This window comes from Elephantulus edwardii, unplaced genomic scaffold (genome assembly GCF_000299155.1).
Source record: "Elephantulus edwardii isolate Elephantulus edwardi_28Jun2011 unplaced genomic scaffold, EleEdw1.0 scaffold00005, whole genome shotgun sequence".
Classification (NCBI taxonomy): domain Eukaryota; kingdom Metazoa; phylum Chordata; class Mammalia; order Macroscelidea; family Macroscelididae; genus Elephantulus; species Elephantulus edwardii.
This window is the reverse complement of record NW_006399755.1, coordinates 1974529-1994668: the sequence shown is the minus strand read 5'-3', so window position 1 is coordinate 1994668 and position 20140 is coordinate 1974529. Positions and strand designations below refer to the sequence as shown.

General features: G+C 44.3%; 1 protein-coding gene across 2 annotated transcripts in view; it reads right to left on the bottom strand.

The window, feature by feature from the left end:
* The window catches only part of SLC5A9 (solute carrier family 5 (sodium/sugar cotransporter), member 9), a 32970-nt gene that overhangs the window by 6027 nt on the left and 6803 nt on the right, over positions 1 to 20140 (bottom strand). The window contains exons 3-14 of one of the 2 annotated variants that reach the window (XM_006879650.1): positions 18731 to 18835; positions 18382 to 18430; positions 18082 to 18272; positions 16679 to 16784; positions 15537 to 15617; positions 15049 to 15254; positions 14693 to 14828; positions 13795 to 13902; positions 12177 to 12327; positions 9825 to 9993; positions 6124 to 6339; positions 4756 to 4915 (exon numbers count right to left, since the gene is read on the bottom strand). In XM_006879650.1, coding sequence (XP_006879712.1) covers positions 4756 to 4915; positions 6124 to 6339; positions 9825 to 9993; positions 12177 to 12327; positions 13795 to 13902; positions 14693 to 14828; positions 15049 to 15254; positions 15537 to 15617; positions 16679 to 16784; positions 18082 to 18272; positions 18382 to 18430; positions 18731 to 18835 — 1678 coding nt within the window. The remainder of the gene's footprint in view (positions 1 to 4755; positions 4916 to 6123; positions 6340 to 9824; positions 9994 to 12176; positions 12328 to 13794; positions 13903 to 14692; positions 14829 to 15048; positions 15255 to 15536; positions 15618 to 16678; positions 16785 to 18081; positions 18273 to 18381; positions 18431 to 18730; positions 18836 to 20140) is intronic. The other variant, XM_006879651.1, reaches the window with a different exon arrangement.

Genomic DNA, 20140 nt, shown 5'->3' with positions numbered 1-20140 from the left:
ATTTGTGGAAAGATTCACTGGAGAAGCTCAATATCAGCAGTGAAAACCAGGCCAGGTGCTGATTGTGGGACAGACCACCAACTATTCATATGCAAATTCAAGCTGAAGTTGAGGAAAATTAAGCCAAGTCCATGGGAAACAAGATTTGACCTTAAGTCTGTCCCACTAGGATTTCAAAACCATCTCAGGAACAGGTTTGAGCACCAATGAGCACAGACCAAATGAGCTCTGGGAGGATATCAAGAAAATCATCCATGAAGAATGCAAAAGATCATTACAAAGTCTAAAGAAGAAAAGACCAAGATGGATGTCAGCTGAGACTCTGAGTATTGCATTAGAGCACCGAGAGGCCAAAGCTAAAGGAAGAAATCAAGAAATCAAAGAGCTGAATAGAAAATTTCAAAAGGCAGCTCGGAACAACAAAGCAAGATACTATAATGAAATATGCAGAGAGCTGGAGTCAGAAAATGAAAAGGGCTGGACTTGCTCAGTGTGTCTTAAGCTGAAGGAGTTGAAAAATTCAAGCCACGGGTGGCAATACTTAAGGACAGTTTGAGTAGAATATTGAATGATCCAGGATGTATAAAAAAGAAGATGGAAGTGGTACACAGTCACTGAATCAGAAGGAACTGGCTGATGCAGAGGAATTTCATGAAATAACATATGAGTAAGAACCTATGGTGATGGAGGAAGTTCAAGTTGCTATGAAGAAATTGGCAAAAAACAAGGCTCCAGGAGTTGACTGCATACCAATTGATTTATTTCAACAAACAGATGCTGTCCTGGATGTGCTCACTAAGTTTTGCCAGGAAATCTGGAGGACAGCCAGCTGGCGAACTGACTGCAAGAAATCGATATTTGTTCCCATTCCAAAGAAAGGTGACCCAACAGAGTGTGGAAATTATCTAACAATATCTTTGATATCACATGCAAGCAAGATTCTGCTGAAAATTACCCCAAAACGTTTGGAACAATATGTCAATAGAGAACTGCCAGATGTGCAGGCTGGATTTAGACGAGGTCGTGGTACTAGGGATATTACAGCTAATGTAAGACGGATCTTGGCAGAAAGCAGAGAATACCAGAAAAATGTCTATCTGTGCTTCATTCACTATGCAAAGGCTTTTGACTGTGTGGATCACACAAGCTATGGCTGACTCTGAGAAGAATGGAATCCCAGAACATTTGATCGTGCTAATGTGAAACCTATACTTGGATCAGGAGGCAGTCATCAACACAGCGCAGGGAGACACTGGATGGTTCAAAATCAAGAAAGGGGTCCGTCAGAGATGTATTTTGTCTCCATACCTTTTCAATCTGTATGCAGAACAGATCATCCGAGACGCTGGGCTGTACGAGGAGGAATGTGGCATCAGGATTGGTGGAAGAATCGTCAACAACCTGCATTATGCAGATGACACAACTGGCTGAAACTGAGGAGGACCTGAAGCGCTTGCTGCAGAATGTCAAGGACTGCAGTCTTCAATATGGATTGAAGCTCAGTATCAAGAAAACAAAGATTCTCACCACTGGGCCAATTGGCAGCATCAGTACGGATGGTGAAGAGATTGAGATAGTTAACAGTTTTAGTTTACTTGGCTCCACAGTCAACACTCTTGTTAACAGCAGCCAGGAAATCAGGAGACGAATTGCATTGGGAAAGTCAGCTGTCAGGGACCTCTCAAGAGTACTGAAGTGCAACGACGTCAGGCTGGAGACTAAGGTGCACTGGATCCAGGCTATAGTCTTTGCAATTACATCCTATGCACCAGAGAGTTGGACAGTGAATAGGGATGATAGAAAGAGAATTGATGCCATTGCGCTGTAGTGCTGGAGAAGAGTGTTGAATATACCATGGACTGCTAGGAGAACAAACAGGTTTGTCTTGGAGAGGGTGAACCCAGAATGTTCCCTGGAGTCAAGGATTCTGAAGCTTTGTCTGACATACTTTGGGCATGTTGCAAGGAGGGACTGGTCCTTGGAGAGGGACATCATGTTTGGAAGAGTGGAGGGACAGTGCAGGAGAGGAAGACCCTTGATGAGGTGGATCGATTCTGTGAGTGGAGTGGTGGGAATGAAGGTGTTTGAGACAGCAAGGTTGGCACAGGATAGAACGGTGTTCAGGGCTCTTGTATGTAGGGTCGCTATGAGTTGCAAACTACTCGATGGCACATAACAACAACAACAACATAACTTTTTACTGTGTGGATCATAACAAACTATGGCTGACTCTGAGAAGAATGTGAATCCCAAAGCACTTGATGGTTCTAATGCTAAACCTATACTTGGACTCGGAGGCAGTCGTCAGAACAGAGCAACAGAACACTGCATGGTTCAAAACTGGGAAGGGTGTACGCCAGGGATTCATCCTATCTCCATACCTTTTCAACCTGTATATAGAACAGATTATCTGGGGGGCTGGGCTCTATGAGGAGACATGTGGGGTCAAGATTGATAGAAGATCTATCAACAATCTGCATTATGCAGATGACACAACCCTGCTTGCTGAAACTGAGGAAGACCTGAAGCCCTTGCTTCAGAGGGTCAAGGACTGCAGCCTCCAATATGGATTGAGGCTCAATGTCAAGAAGACAAAGATACTCATGACTGGACCAATTGGCAGCATCAGGATGGATGGTGAAGAGATTGTGATTGTTCACAGCTTCAGTTTGCTCGCCTCCACAGTCAACACTCTTGGCACCAGTAGCTAGGAAACTAAAAGGAGTATTGCGATGGGAAAGTCTGCTGTTAGGGACCTCTCCAAAGTACTGCAGAGCAATGGTGTCTCTCTGGAGACTAGGGTGTGTCTGATACAGGCCATGGTCTTTGTCATCACTTGTTATGCATCAGAGAGTTGGACAATGACCAAGGAGGATAGAAGGAGAATTGATGCCTTTGAGCTGTGGTGCTGGAGAAGAGTATTGAGAGTACCATGGACTGCTAGGAAAACAAACAGATTCATCCTGGAAAGGGTTAAACCGGGCAGCTCCTTGGAGGCAAGGATTCTGAGGCTCCGTCTAGCATACTTTGGACATGTTGTAAGGAGGGACAGGTCCTTGGAGAAGGACATCATGCTTGGGAGGGTGGAGAGACAGCTCAGGCGGGGAAGGCCCTCTATGAAGTCGATTGATTCAGTGACTGGGGTAATCAGATGGGAGTGTCAGAGACAGAGTGATTGGCACAGGACAGAGCAGAGTTTAGGACTGTTGTACATAGGGTCGGTATGAGTCTCAAGTGACTTGATGGCACATAACAACAACAACAACAACAACATACTAACTTTTACCTTTACATACTGAAATTCTTGTTAATTCAGTCAATGTGCTGTTTTGAGCCATTTAAGAATCTCTAGGGCAAAATGTCCCTGGGCTAGCAGCAGCTCAAAGAGAGTTTCCGTGGGAGTGGGGATGTTCTGCAGGAATTTCAGGCACATAGACAGAACTGTGTGTTATCTAAGGGAGCTGATGAGCATTGTTTGTTGTTGTTGTTATGTGCCGTCGAGTCGTTTGAGACTTATAGCGACCCTATGTACAACAGCCCTAAACCCTGCTCTATCCTGTGCCAATCGCATTGCCTCTGACACACCCATCCCGATTACCCCAGTCACTGAATCAACCCATCTCATAGAGGGTCTTCCCCTCCTGTGCTGTCCCTCTACTCTACCCAGCATGATGTCCCTCTCTAAAGACCTGTTCTCTCCTTACAACATGTCCAAAGTATGTCAGACGAAGCCCCAGAATCCTTGCCTCCAAGGAGCAGCCTGGTTTAACCCTATCTAGGATGAATCTATTTGTTTTCTTGGCAGTCCATGGGACATTCAATGCTCTTCTCCAGCACCACAGCTCAATGGCGTCAATTCTCCTTCTATCCTCCTGGGTCATTGTCCAACTCTCTGATGCGTAACAAGTGATTGCAAAGACCATGGCCTGTATCAGGCACGCCTTTGTCTCCAAAGAGACATCGTTGCTCTTGAGTACTTTAGAGAGGTCCCTAACATCAGACTTTCCCATCTCAATACATTTTTTTATTTCCTGGCTACTGGTGCCAGGAGTGTTGACCATGGAGCTGAGCAAACTGAAGCTGTGAACAATCTTAATCTCTTCACCATCCATCCTGATGCTACCGATTGGTCCAGTGGTGAGAATTTTTGGCTTCCTGACATTGAGCCTCAGTCCATATTGAAGGCTGCAGTCCTTGACCCTCTGCAGTAAGTGCATGAGGTCCTCCTTAGTTTCAGCAAGCAGGGTTAGGTGATGTAAATATGCAGTAAACAATAGTAAATTAAAATAGACTGGCAATGGAGAGGGAAGATGCTTTTTCAGGACTGATGTTCCTTCCACATAGAAGGAACTCAATTTATGTGCTACTTTTTGTTCTTTCCTGCCTGTGTACTCATCCAACCCAGAGAAGGAATAGGGACTTTAATCTTATCAGATTTGAAAAAGTCCTTCTTGGCAGCACCATGTTCACAGTGGAGAAGGCACCATGTCCTTGCTCAGATCTGCTGGTGACTGAATGGCACCTCTACTGCTTGGGCTCAGCCTTAGGAAGAACATCTCCTCATGGATAGGAAACAATCTGTTCACCCCCTCTTTATAGTTATTGAGGGCAATGGATTGACTCTTATCTGTCTTCCTCATTGGTCTTATTTCTCAACAAGTTCAGTAGCCATATGGGAAGGGGTCCTGTGACACAGTGTCTGACCCCACTGCTTCCTGGTAATTATCAATACCCCCCAACATTTCCTCACCCCACCTTCAGGTGTCTCTTGGCCTTCACTGCAGTTTTCCAGCACTCCGTCTCCTGCAGGACCCTCCCTGGATGACCTCTGTGACATCTCTGGTATGCTCTCATGGTCTTCCTTCGCCAGCTCAGAGTGGGGATAATGTCGTGTCCACCAGGTCAGGCGAGCTAACTGGAGTGAAATAAAAAGAAAAGAAAAGAAAGAAAAAACCAACCCCAAACATACCATCTTGAGTCAGTTGTCTTTGACAAGAAATCCTACAGAGAAAGAAGGCTTCATTCATGGGAGGTCATCTGAGGCCTGGGCTCTATACTGGACTACCTTTTCTTCAAAACTTAACTGTTACTGAATACTTGCCCTACATAAGGATTGCACTGGGTGCTGGCACTCAGAGCCATAAACTGATGCCATGGAGATCACACATTGACAAAGGAGAAGTAGAGCTAGACAGAAATAAAAGTGATGAAAAACAAAGGCCTTCCAAGGTCAGACTGGGGAGTCAATTCTTTTTTTTCTTTCTTACCTTGCAGGTCAGTGAGAAACACTACAGACTATAGGCAAAGAGAAATAAAAAAGAGAAACTTAAACTTGTTGCCATGAGTTGGTCATCAAGTTGGCAATGACTTGTAGCTGATGCCCTAGCGAGTTTTGGGGAGACTGTAAATGGCACAGGATTGTATCTCCATCTTTCTCTTGCAGAACCTCTGGTAGAGTAGAGCTGTGAGAGAGGCCTGGCCTTTTGGGTAGCAGCACAATTCCCACAGAAACCGCCACCAGAGCTTCAGAGCCCCGGAGCTTCTGAGCACACTACCAGAGAGCATCTTCCTTCAGCAAAGAGGAGTGACTAGAAATGCTAGGATTTTGGAAAATTTTTCAAAATATATTAAATGAAGGATGCAAAAGTGAGACAGGACATATTTAAGAAATGAGGAAATAGACTGGAAGGAGCAGTCTCAAACAATGTTAAAATAAAGCCAAATTCCTTGACCGAGAGTTGATTTTTGACCCTCTGGAACAGAGTAGAACTGCCTTGAGGGGTTTTCAAGGCTGTTTGCCATGTCCTTCACCTGTAGAGGAAAGGATGCAGGTGGGGGTAGGGTGGGGTTCCAGAAACAGCATTTAGAGTAAGCAGCTGAGTGTTTTCTTACTGTATCACTAAGGATCCAACTAAGAAATGTAACCAAATCCATATCATTGAGTCAATTCCAAGTTATTTTAGATGAAATAAATTGCTTTTCCCTTAGCATGCCTCAAGAATATTTGCATGGCAACAGAGGAGACCATAACCCCGAGGCATAAAACTTAAATGGTGCGATTGGAGACACTAGGAATAGGGGAGAAGAATTTGTTTGAGATCTCATTGTATGCATGCCTCTTACCTTTTCCTCAGGGATGGGTGTTGTACAGAGGCTAACAGTAATGATAACAATGGCAGTGAGCCCACAGAGGAGAAGTGCAAAATAAAGATAATGGAAGTGCTTGAGCACCGGAGGCCTTCTGTCCACCTCTCCACAGGCTGGGGCTGGGAAGGAGAACTCCAGGATCATGCGTAGAAGCCCCACTCCCAGGCCAAACATGAGGCCCCAGAAGGCTCCCTGTGGAGAGAAGGCAGGGTGAGAACCAGGGGGCAACACTAGGAGCAAAAGTCATTTTGTCCCCGAATAGTTCTCCCAATGGCTTAGTGAATGTCTGTGAGTCTGCTCTAGTACATTCCCAGTATAGACTGACGCTCTTGGTCAACTTAGATGGTATGTTGTGATATTTTGGAAAAGAGAGGACTGCAGAGTCAGAGTAAGATTTTAATCCTGCCTCTGTTTTGTAAAGTCTGAATCAGTAATTCATTCTCACTGCATGGAGCTTCCTCTGTGCTAGATAGTAATTGTGGTGGTGGTGATGTACTGTAGAATTAGAACTGAACTATAGCTGACCCTTCAGGGGGTTCTCGGAGGCAGTTAATTGCACGGGAAGAGACTGCCCATCTTTCTACTGTGGGGCAACTGGTGGACTCTAAACTCCCCTTCTGACTTTTAGTTTTAATGAATCAGAAATTAGACCAGAGATCTCCCTCCTGTTACTTCTGGGCATTTTACCTGCCCGCTTTATCTATCTATCTATCTATCTATCTATCTATCTATCTATCTATCTATCTATCTATCTATCTATCATCTATCATCATCTTTTAGCTAGCTATCCATTCATCTACCTATCTTCTATTTCTTAAAGCCCTGGTATCTCTCATCTTTCTTCATTATAATACCTTTTACTCTTAAATGATGCTTATTTCTAGTAGTAAGATTCAGATAACTTATATTTTTAAAATATGAGATGGTGACCCTGATTATGAAAACTCTGGAGTGAGCAGATGCAGGCCGAATTCAACTGGATCTTGCTGTGTCACAGTTACCAGCACGATTCTTGTTGTTAGGTGATCCTGAGTCCATTTTTGACTGAGAGTGACCTCATCTAACAGAATAGAGCTGCCCCATAGGGTTTTGTAGGCTGTAAAATTATCTTTGCAGACTCAAATTTCCAGATCTTTCTTCCACAGATCCATTAGATAGGTTTGAACTTTCAGCCTTTAAATGAACAGCTAAGTCTATAACTATTGCGTTAAATAAGGCCTTGATCAACCAGTAAGAACTCATTGCTGCTGAGTAGATTCCAACCTACAATGATCCTACAGGGCAGAGTCGAAGTCTGTAATTTTTACAGAATCAGATTGGCACATCTTTCTCCTATGAAGAGGCTGATCATCTCAAACCACTAACTTTTAGGTTAATATTCAAGTGCTCAACCACTGTGCTACCAGGGTTCCTATCAGTAAGATTTTTTGTTATTGCTATTATGTGCTCATAGCGACCCTTTGAATCTGAAGAAGGGATCTGAACCTTGTCCTATCCAGTTCCATCATCATTATCTCTGGTATACTTGAGCCCATTGTTAAAGTCCTGGTGTTAATCCATCTCCTTGAGGGTCTTCCTCTCTTTGACTGAGTCTCCACATTTCCAAGCATGGTATCCCTTTCCAAGGACTGGTGCCTGCCCACAACGTGTCCAAAACACATCACAAGAAGTTACACTATCCTTGCTTCCTTGCTTTTAAGGAGCACCCACATTGCACTTTCTCCAAGACATTTGTTTGTTCTTCAGTAATCCATGGGATATTCAAAACTCTTTTCCATAGATTCTTCTTCTGCCATCCTTGCTCTGCAAATAATAGACCACAAGAGAAACTTTGCTTAATTATTTTTCTGGAGTGGAGTTCCTATGTACTCTCTTCAAAGGACCTTGAGCTCTTGTGCCATTTTCTCTGCAGAGTTCATTAACTCTCCGATGTACAAGAGGTTGGTTTTTGTTAGTAGAGGTCATCAAGTTACTTTCAACTCAAAGCAACCCAATTTACGCCAGGACAACATTTTACCCTGTCCTGAGCCATCCTCACAATTATTACTGTTTGGACATATTGTTGCAGTCACTGTCAGTCCTTTTTTTTTTTTACCCCCCCCCTTACTATCTTACTCTCTCCCAACCATGAGGCACTTTTGCAGAGACTGGCTTCTCAAAGTAGGCCAGATTAAGTCTTGCCACCCTCATGTCTAAGGAGCATACGTCTTCTAAAACACAAGATTTTTTCATTTTTCCAGAAGTCCATGGAATATTCAATATTCTTTGCTAATATCATAATTCAAATATATCAGTTCTTCTTTGGTCTTTATTAATTGTCCAGATTTTGTATGCATATAAAGTAATTGAAATTGCCATGGCTTGTATCAGGCTCAACTTAGACCTTAAAGTGACACCGTTGCTTTTCATCATTTTAAAGAAATCTTTTGCAGCAGATTTTCCTGATCTGATAGGCTGTTTGATTTCATGACTGTTGCTTCCATGGGTGCTGATTATAGAATAGATCCAAGTGAAATGAAACCCTTGACAACTTCAATTTGTTTGTCCTACTATGTTGGCTTGTGTGTTGCTGTGAGGCTGAAAGCTAAGTCACTGGTATTTCAAATACGAGCAGAGTCACCCATGGTGGACAGGTGTCAGGGACTCTTCCACATTGAGACAGACAAGGAAAAGGACCTGGCAATCTACTTGTGAAAAAAAAATAGTAAAAACTTTCTGAATAGCCAAACGTCAGAGTTAAGCTTGTCTTTTATACTGTCCTGAGGAGTTACCAAACTTACAGTTCGGTGCCACACGCTTCCTGCCCGTCTCCTTGTTGGTTGTCAGTGTAGTTAGTTAATGTGTGCGCAGGTCCCTGTGACTGTACCTTTATCCCTTTTATTCTCATTGCTCTTGCTTTATCTAGATGTGGACCCTGCTAGTAATTGAAACAGAACAAACCCTAAAGGTCTTCCCTTTCATTTTTCATCTTCATATCCACTGTTTCTCCTCTCTGGAATTTTCTTCCCCCACCAGGTAACCCTTCAACTTTCAGATGCCACTCTATCCAGGAAGATTTCCCTGGCCCTTTTGTAGGCACCCTGCTATAAGATAGTGTTGTTGTTGTTAGGTGCCGTCGAGTCATAGATGACTCATAGTGACCCTATTAACGAAAGGCCTGAGCACAGTTCATAGGGTTTCCAGAGGTAAGCTATTTCAGAAGTGGATGCCACTCCTGCTTCCAAGCTTGTTTTACTGGGGAAGCTCCACAAAACACTGTCCACCCTGGGTGACCATTATCACATTTGACACATCAGTGTCACAATGTTCAGTTTCACAGCAACCATGAGTTACCTCTGTACAGCAATGCACAGACCGGTACTATACCACTTAGAAGAATGTTTGACAAAAAACAATTTAAGGCCTGAGAGCTGTAGATGCTTACTTAATATCTCTTTTCCCTGCTGACCACTGATGCCTGGTCTGCCTTAACCTTGTAAATGATTGCATCCCTAAAGCCTCCAAAGTAAGACTGACAAACTTCCTGAGTGAAGGAATCATCTAGCTCTGATGTTGGGTTGGGAGATAGAAGTTTAGAAGACAGCCGGCTTGCCCAGGGATATACAGAATGAGTTATTGCTAGATCAAGACCCTTAGGCTTCTGTTGTCTGGGAAAGATGGGGTGATGCTGCACTCACGGGCTCTGTGACTCTCTTACAGAAGATGGCCAGTAAGAAGAGGGCAGTGATAGGTGGGGCCAGGTAGCTGGTGACGGACTGGATGTAGTCGAAGAGCTGCCCACTGTTGGCACTTTGGATGATGGGGATCCACAGGACGCTGATGACGACCAGGAACACCACAAACACTCTGCCAGGGAGGGCAAAAGGCTCAGTGAGGAGCACGTGGGTGGGCATGACATGGGGGAAGGAGGGACACACAGCACACCAGAGAGGAGGGGAGGAAGGAAAATGTGCAGTTATTAAAGTCAGAGCCTATTAAAAAGTCAAATTCTCAACTCTTAAGACTCCCTAACTCTTCACTGTCAAAATCCCAGAAACTCGGAGTTTGAACACAGTAGTATTTTTTTAATTGGAAGTTATCAAGGTCACTTTATGTATCTTTCATTTGGTAGAGGAATTGCAACTTTCCAACTACCCCTGAGTACATAGCTTCTTGTCTTTCTTGGTTTTACTAATTGTTCCCATTCAACGCTGCAAAGAACAATTTTTTTTCTCCAAGAGACTCCATTCTCTGGAACGTCTCTCTCCTCTGGGTTCCTCCAGCTCTGAACCTTTATTTCTTACACTGGGATTAGGGTGGTAAACCCACATTTCCCAACTCTTGACTCCTCTTTAGTGAAACTTATCTGTGTTAAGTTCCTAGAAACCTCTATGTGTTGGTTTTTTTAAAATTTTTTTTATTTCATTATTTTTTGTGTGTACCGTCAAATCAGATCTGACTGGTACAGGAGGAGATTGTTTCTCCTTCTCCAGCAGAGCATCTGGTGGATTTGAACTGTGCACCTCTGAGTTTGCAGTTGCAGATTCTTGCCACTAGGCCACCAAAGCTCGCCTGTTTGTTCGTGGTTTTTTTTTTTTAAATAAAATTTTTAAATTATGTTGGTTTACTTACAAAGGTCTCTGTGGTTGTGCAGCTGTGTGGACAAGAAGATGAAAAAGTCTTCTTTGCTCAGTTGGGTACAATAATACATATAGACAGTAGATGGTGCCCAAACCCAGTGATGGATGAAAGAAGCCGGCAAAACTCAGCAGTTAGTGTGCCCAGGTAAAAGGACCCTTCCTTAGATCCAGATCTATTCTTCCTGCTCCTTTTCCTCTGTCCTCTGTGGGCCTTTCTTAGAAGCAGCAGCTACCCAAGTGGCCTCTTTTTCTCATCTTTCTTATTTTTGCACAACTTCCCCATGGTCTTCCTATGGTCAAGCTCTGTACGTGGGGCTAAGGACGCAGATGAGAAGGCAGGTAAAAGGAATTCATTGTGCAAACGTGCAAAAGGCATCTGGTGGAAGAAGCAGTAAGGAAAAATACAGGAATACGTGAAAGAAGAGGATATCTAAACTCAATTACACCCTAGAAAGGAAGAAGAGAGCGCTTGAATCCAGAAAACCAAGTTACAGAACTTGACGTCATTGAGCAAAGATTTCAGAGTCTCTTAACCTTGAATTAAGGAGGTCTGGTGCGCTGGTGGCTTTGTATTAGTTATAAACCCTAATACTATGGGGGGAGGGTGATCATTAAGCTATGTTTTCAAAAGTAACAGATTTTTTTTAAAGTGTCAGAGATGACTTTCTCTTCACTTTAATAGAACATGTGTGTTCACATGCACACACACACACACACAACACTGATGTCCAAAAAACAAAGTTAAAATTCTCTAGCCTATAAGGCTTTATCTTTCCACTGAAGGGTCAGCTATGAGTTGTTTTGGAATTGACAGTTTGCAACAACAACCTTATGTTCAAAAATTTGCATCACTTGGGGAAACCTTCATATTTCCATCAAGACAAGCATCTCACAGAATTCTGTGTTTCTGTCTGTCTTGTTAGCCTGTGAATACCCTGTGGACAGAGCCACATGACTTGTCTTTGTCCCCAGCATAAGAATATCATGTATGGAGGATATTCAGGGTGAGGCTGATGGATTAAATGAATAGCTCTTAAATCATTCTGGATGACATCTCAAGTTGGTCCAAAACCTAGGAAATAAGTTGCTTACTAACCTTCCTCATAACTTACGTAGCACACCTGTCACTTAAGTACTTTATCATTCCCCCCCCCCCCCCATTTACCCGAATAACCAGTTCCAAGAGGAAATTAATCAGGCAAGGGATTTTTCTGGACAGGAAGGTGTGGTCTTGAGTTGAGGAGAGACTTCCCCAAGGTCACCTGTAAAATGACCTGATTGCCCGTCTATAGTCCTGATAAATCACATTCCCTCTAACGAAAGCCAAGGCAGCAGGAGATAGGAGAAAGGAAGGGGGAGGAGGACTCTGTCTGCAGAGAGAGTGTGTTGTGGGGAGACTGGCCAGTGCACCTGCCCACCACCATCAGCTCCTGCTCTGTGGCCTTCTTGCGGAAGCGTTGCCAGACATCAATGGCGAACAACGTGCTGCTGCTGTTGAAGATGGAGGTGAGAGAGCTCATGAGCGCAGCCATGATCACGGCAATCATCAGGCCCCGCAGACCTGGAGAGAGACAAGCTGTGTGTGGACTGCTGGCTTGTTCTGCCAGGGGCCATGAGAGCTACAGTGACAAGCTGAGGCAGGGGTTTGCGGTGGAGCTAGGCTATAGAAGTCACTTGAAGAGGTTCCCATCCAGGACAGATCAGGAATTTGGATGTTCCACAGACCTAGATGCAAGAGCACTGGGTCTGTCAGGCTCTGCCTCTGACTTTCTTAGGGGTTGAGTGAATCAACAACATTCTCTAAGCTTCCTCTCCCTCATCTATAATATTAAGGTGGTCTGTGAGGTTCTCTGCAACTCTGATATCTCAGTCTGACCTCACCACTCTAAGTTACTGGGTCTCTAGGGAGAAGGTGACTGGTAATAATTTGAGTGTTTTGTACCTTCTCCATTGTCACTGTGGCACAGCAAAAATCTGTGACCTGAGAGATGAGAGCTCTAGCCCTACCTTAGCCAGCTGACTGATTTGGAGCTGGTTTCTTTCCAGGGCCCATTAGCTCTGATAGTAAGAAGCTGTGTTGCAATCCCAAAGGCCTGCACTTTGGAAGCCATAGGAGAAGGATGCTAACTGGTTTTGGTTTGTAGGTCAGTGTAAGCACTGACATTCACAGCATTGCCAGGACTCCTGGGTCACTCACTGGGAGCACCTCCCAATCCTCTGCCTCCCTCCCCCTGGACCTCCTTTATGTGCAATCCTCCCTCCATGCAGTACATCATGCAGTACAAACCTTCTAAAACCATACTCATGCACTTTCTGGACTAACACCACCCCGTTACCCTGCCCCATGACTCTATTGTCCTGAGAATAAATGCTGTAACTTCAAATGGGGTGTGGCGGTGACATTCTCTGAAGGGAAAGTTGCCTTCAGTCTCCCTCACTCCTGAAGTCCGCATGAAATTTAGACTTGAGACTCTCTATGTGGGCCTTTGCACACACAGCCTCTCTTCCCTGGAATAACATTTCCAGCTCCCTTCTGAATTTGTCTGCCTAAGATGTGCCTGGGACTCAGTTCTTGGTTTCTCTCCTCCATGAGATCTTTTGCCTCATGCCCTCAGACTACGTCAGCTGGTCAGCTGCCTCCTAGGGCTGCCTTAGCCCCCAGGGCATGAGCACCAGTTGGTCTTCTGCCATTGTTCTGCCATTGTCAATGTGGAGATAGAATGATACTTGAGAGCAGGGAGAGCCTTTTTTGTCTCTGCAGCTCCAGCACCAGGCCTCAGAGACAACATTGGCGAGCTTGCTCTCTTGTGCGCTCTCGCTCGCGCTCTCTCTCTCTCTCTCTCTCTCTCTGTGTGTGTGTGTGTGTGTGTGTGTGTGTGTTTGTGTGTTTGAGAGAGAGAGAGAAATACAGAGGTGAATATTTTCATCCTCTTTCCTGTTCTAGTCATTTCTAGTGTCCTGGGCAGTGGGAATTGAAGAAAGCTGGGAGGTGGGAGTGGAGTCGGAGACAAGAGAGATAAGGACTCACCGATGGGCATGAGAGCCATGACCAGCTTGGGGTAGGCGATGTTGGAGCATCCCACTCGGGCCCCACAGACCCTTTGGCAGATGTCAGGGTCCACACAGCCTACTTCATCTGCAGAAGAAGTAATGATGCTTAGAATTGGCTGATTTTAGATCCAGACTGAGCCTTTCGTGGTTGTCCCAATATTTGCTTTCCTTTACTTTAGGAAGATATTCATTAGTGGTGCTGGCAAAGCAAACACCCAGCAGTTCAGGGAAAAGATGGGTGAACATTACAGTTTATCTGTGTCTGCTAAATTTCTTTCCTGTGCTACCATCCTGAAAAACCTGACATGTTTCTTTGAGTTTTCAGTCTTATGTCTTTACAAAAGGCAAGTATTGTTGGCAGCTGGCAAGAATGTCATTAATTGCTTTTTTCTTATGTAAAAGGGAAAAATATTTTTAAATGGCCTGCAGACACAAATTTCTTCTACTGAAATACATAAAGATTAACCTCCAAAGCTCATATTTGCAATCTATTATTTCCTCCTTTTAGTGTTTTTATTAGTTCACATTTGTATACATTGTGTTTCATTCTGTACATTTTGTTTTATACTAGAATTCACTTACATTATTTTTCATACATTCATATACCTTTTTTATATAATTAATTACTATTGTTCTATGCCTATTACTACCCTATCTTTTCAAAGCCCTATTGAATCTTTCCTATTTTTACACACACACACACACACACACACACACACACACACACACCCCTTCCCTCCATTCAACCACTAACTTTAACATTAAAAGGTTTTCTGGCCCCGCTCCGGTCTAGCTTTGCCCAGAAACCTCTTCTCTGGAAGTTCCTTGTAAGCTCCACATCCTTGTACCCAAAGCAGGAGGAGACCCCGCCTTACCTGGGTACAGGGCCCTGCTGATCATACCAGGCATGATGATGAAGAACATGGGGAAGATCTTGAGGTAGCCCCCCAGCACAGAGCCTCCCTTGGCATGAGACAGATTCTTGGCAGAGAGAGACCTCTGTACAATGACCTGAAATGGAAGAAGTCAGCTACTTGGGCCAAGGAGGGTTCAGATTAGCTCAGTTGAGCTCAGATTGGTTCAGAGGGCTCAGTGGAGGTCTGACATAGGTCACAGACTGTCGCTAATCCAGTTCCAGGGTGAGTATTTGTCCTCTAAGAGTCTGAGTGTCTTGCTTTTTAGCTGGAAACCACTCCCTTTGTTATGGGCTAGGCAAGGATGGGTTCATTACCTGGTCTGTGCACCAGCACCAAGTAGCCAGGACTGTGAGCCCAAATATGAGGCCCGGCCAGGGGATATCTCCATTCACAGGGTCCCGGAGCATGTGGAAGGCATCAGGCCGTGGAAGGTGACAGGTAGTGTTGGGAACTGTGATGTTAGGGATTGCCTGCCTGTACTGTTGTTCCAGGCCTGAGTACCAGCCCACCTCCTGAAAACCTGTAGGGAAAGACCACTGTTAGTGAAACAGCTCCAAGACCCAACTTGCCCTGTCACTTGGTCCATCCAAAGTCTCATGCAGGAACATCTCAGGCTTAAAGCTTGTGTGGGCCACAGGGATGGGAAGAAAGACAGGACTCAGAGCTGAGAACCTGGCACTGGTGTGCAGAGTCTTCAGCCAAGATGAGGGATACAGGACTCTGTCAGTGGCATTCCAATCAAGTCATTAAATGACATTCAAACAAGTTAGAAAGGTAGAGGTGTATCAGGTATCTTCCTTACCCAGGAACATGAGGACCAGGGCTCCTCCCACCATGATCACGGTCTGTAGAGCATCTGTGTAGATCACAGCGGTGAGGCCCCCTAGGACCCAAGAATAAGATTCATCAGTTAGCATCCCTAAGGGGCTCCTCTCTGGACACCCAACTTGTACTTGACCATACTTTGGAGACCAGAAAGGACACAGAGCCCTTTAGGAGGTAGATTCTGCTTGTCTGTCATCCCCAGAATCTATTTTTCTTTGAATATAATAATTTATATACATTGTGCTTTATAGAATTAGTATATATAATATTATATAATAATTAGTATATATATTATATAATAACTATAGATCTATGCCTTTTATCACCCCATGTCTTCTTGACTGCCCCGCCCCTCTGTCAGGGTGGAGGGTACTCGAGTTTTGTTCTTTCTAATCTTGCTGCAGCGTCGGTGACTGTCGGGCCACAGCTCCCACACCTCTATATCTCGAGTCCATTCCTTTGCCTGTATCATTAACTCTATTAGCAATTATCTGTCCTTTCTTCTCTCAACAGTCATCTAAATACTCTCAGCTTTCAGGACCGACTTGAGCCAGCAGTAAGTCTGTCCTCAGCTCAGCTCCCAATGAACCTAGCCCTATATGAAGAGGCCCAGAGGAGACAGAAACAACCTGGCTGTGGATTTCCCTAGAGCACTTCAGTTACTCGAGTCCTGTGTCAAGTCCCTTCATGTCCATCCTGCTTCCTGGTGTTCTTGGCCTTTTTCAGGGTTTCAGGACTAGTGTGGGGCATGGGGAAGGGGAGGTACGTTAGTGTCTCTTAGTACCTCTCCTTTCCTGAGTCTTTCTGTCTGCCTATTTCTTATTTCCACCCTTGCTGTCTCCCTTTGCCTCTGTGGCACATGCCTTTCATCTTTTCCTCAGTCTATACACCTCTGGCTCGACTTCTCTTTTCCCCAGTTTCTGCTTTTTTTTTTTTTTTTTTTTTAATTCTCCTTCCCTCAATCAGTTTTCACTATAGTCTGTCTCCTTTTTCTGTATTTTTTACCTCTTTTAGCCTTTCTCTCTGTGTCTCTATATAAACATCCCCTGCTAACTCTCCTAGGCTCTCTTTTTCTATTCTTTATTCCTTCACTTCATTGTAAGCTTCCCTTGGCCTTACCTGCAATGGTGTAGACAGCTGTCACCACCAGCAGGATCACTGTGGAGAGATAAAGGTTCCAGCCCAGAGCCATCTGGATGAAAAGTGCTCCAGAGAAGATGTCAGTCTGTGGAGAACCAGGACCTAGGAGTCTTTATTATTCAAGAGCCTCCATGTGGCCACCATGGATATGCCACATACTCGCTCAGCTCATCCAGTGCCCTCAAATCTCACCATACAAAAATGTGAGCGTGACTGCCTTGCTAAGAATAATCTTGGAGACACTGAGAAATCATAAAAACTTCAAAGCAGATGTATGCTGCATACAGATTAAAAACTGAGAGTAATTTTGTACAGTATCCCTTATAGGAGGGGATATTAAAAGTGGTGAAAGGATTTAGTATAAGCCTGAGCACATGAAGAGGGACGTGGAGACTGGAGGCAAAGCCATCGGGGAGGATGAAGCAGGAGCCCAGAGGGTCCCTAGTTACTTTCCAATAGAACGGTGAGCCCCGTTGAGTTTCCAGATGGATCTACAACTGGCCTAATGAGGTAGAAGACCTGGCACTAAAAGACAAGGTTTTGCATAATTCATAGCTTTACATTTATTCTAGGACTTAAGGGAGGGCACAGTTGCAGCACAAATTAGTTTAGAGTTGTTCTCAAACATTGGTGAAACAAGAGACTTTGAAGAGTTTTACAGGCCTAGAGCTGGTAACTGACTAACTCAGCTACACTGAGTGTGTAGATGTTGATTGCATCCCATGATTGTTTAAGAATCAATTATTGGGTCTACAACCTGACAGTGTAGGAACAGACACCTGGATATGCCAGGGGACCTGAACTTTAGGTTCATTCCTCGAAGTGACCTTTTGTATGAATGTAAGGAGTTATTTGACCTATGTAGGTCTATTTTCTGAATTTATATATAAAAAAATAATGAGGACCATTTTAACTTTAAAGTTTTAGCCAATTAATGCATGGTTCCTGAATGAAGAATCAGTTAAAAGATAGACAAACTAACAAATAAATGAATTCTGGATTGTGAATTCTTAGGAGTTAAGGTTTATCATTCACTCAACAAATAGTTGACAAATAGGCACACAGAAAGACTCAGAAAGGAGAGGTACTAAGAGACACTAATGTACCTCTCCTTTGATTCCTCTGCTTCTGAAGTGACAGAGGTCTTGGACGTATGTATATCTTGGATATATGTATATCTTGGATATATGTAGACGTGGAGCTATATGTAGTAAAATTATCCATCCATCCACCCTCCCATTCTTCCATCCACTTTTCTATTTATCTCTTCTTTCACTCAATCTTTAACTGCCGGCTCTCCCAGTGACAAGTCAATGCCTTCAGCATTTTCCCTATTAAAATGTTCAATGAGATGACATGGTTACATCAGGACGGGTACCCACCGATATCTTGGTGAAGATGTAGAGGATTAGAGACAGGACGGACATGTACACCTGGATCCTCTGACCACCAAATCTCTTCTTCAGATACTGTGGCATTGTAACTACACCAGCTGCAATGTATACAGGCACGAAGATCCAGCCAAGGGCCAGGAGCAGCCAGGTTGCCTGGAAGAGTAGAGAGAATAAGATGTCCTGGTTGTAGATGCAGATTTAGGGGCAGTGCCCTTTCAGAGACTGTGCTGTGCTGTGAGAAAGCCCTAAGCAGGGAGATAAGAGGCAAGAGACTTGATCTTAGATCTTGCGAGTAGTTTGTGATTCCCTTCCCTTTTCCAGCCCTTGGCCTCCTCATCTGTAAAATGTATTCTTAAATCACCCTTGATGGGAAGGATTGCTATAGTGACTAGAACAAAGGCCTTAAGCATAGTGGGGATTGTGAAGATGGCACAGTATTGGGGAGGGTTTCACTCAGTTGTAAATAGAGTTTCTATGAGTCAGAATCACCTTGATGACACCTAACAACAATTCAGCATTCAATCTCTTCAAGTATTTGAGTTTCTTCCCAGTGCTAAAACCAAGAATGGGAATGATTGGAGTGGATTAAAGTTCTTTTATCCCCAGTCAGCCTCCATGCCACCTTCCTTTTCCTTACATTCCACTCAAAGCCACCCACAGCAAGGCCTCCAGCAGCTCCTGTCCCAGCCAGGCCAATGAACAAGCCACTTCCCACATTGCTGGACATAAGAGAGGCTCCAATCTGTAAGGCAAAAGGGAGTCAAGAGTCAGTGGGCAGTAATCTAAATAAAACCGGAATAAGACCATAGACTTTAGGAGCTGGATAGAAGGAAGAGAGCAGAATCAGTGCTTGGGAAATCTGAAGTAAGAATTGGAAGAGTTGCATGAGGAAGAGAGAAACTTGGGTTTTATTGGGTGCCAGGTGTGTGGCAGGCACTATGCTGGGCACTTCATTGCACCAGCAATCAGGAAATCAAAAGACAAATTGCATCAGGAAAATCTGCTGTCAGAGACCTCTCCAGGATGCTAAAGAACAATGATGTCACTCTAGAGACTAAGGTGCACCTGATCCAGGCCACAGTCTTCACAATTACCTGTTATGTATCAGAGAGCTGGACAGTGACCAAAGAGGTCAGAAACAGAATTGATGCCTTTGAGTTTTGGTGCTGGAGAAGACTATTGAACATACCATGGACTGCTAAGAGAACTAATAGGTCTGTCCTAGAGAAGGTTCAGCCAAACTATTCCTTGGAGGCAAGGATTTTGAGGCTCTGCCTCACATATTTTAGGTATATTGCCGGAGGGACCAATTCTTGGAGAAGGACATCATGCTTGGAAGGGCGGAGGGACAGCACAAGAGAAAAAGACAATAGGTGAGATTAATTGACTCAGTAACTAGGGTCATGAGAGAAAGTGTGTCAGAGAGAATGAGATTGGTCCAGAATAGAGCAGGGTTCAGAGCTGTTGTGCATAGAGTCACTGTGACTTGTGGTCAACCCGAGGGCACATAGCAACAACAACAAACAGAGGAAGGAACTAATTTTCTGTACAATGATCAGAGAAAGAAGGGAAGTTATGGGCCTTGAACATGGAAGGAGAGTTTTAAAGGTTTTTTGTTATACTCATTGTGATAAGGGCCGATAAAGATAAACTGAAGAGATTCTGGGAAGCCCCACTTAGTAGGATACAGGGAAGGCCCTCCTGCACCCTCATTCTGGTCAGCTCTCAGGCAAGGCCAGGGCTGCAGGTGGACTCACGACACTGAGTACAGGCCAGGACAAACTTTAAATTAACTTTCCTCCAGAAGATAATAACAACAATAAAGATGTTGTTGTTGTTGTTATGTGCCGTCGAGTCGTTTCCGACTCATAGCGACTCTTGCACAACAGCCCTAAACCCTGCTCTATCCTGCGCCAACCGCACCGCCTCTGACACACCCATCCCGATTACCCCAGTCACCAAATCAACCCATCTCAAGGAGGGTCTTCCCCTCCTGCGTTGTCCCTCAACCCTCCCAAGCATGATGTCCCTCTCCAAGGACCCGTCC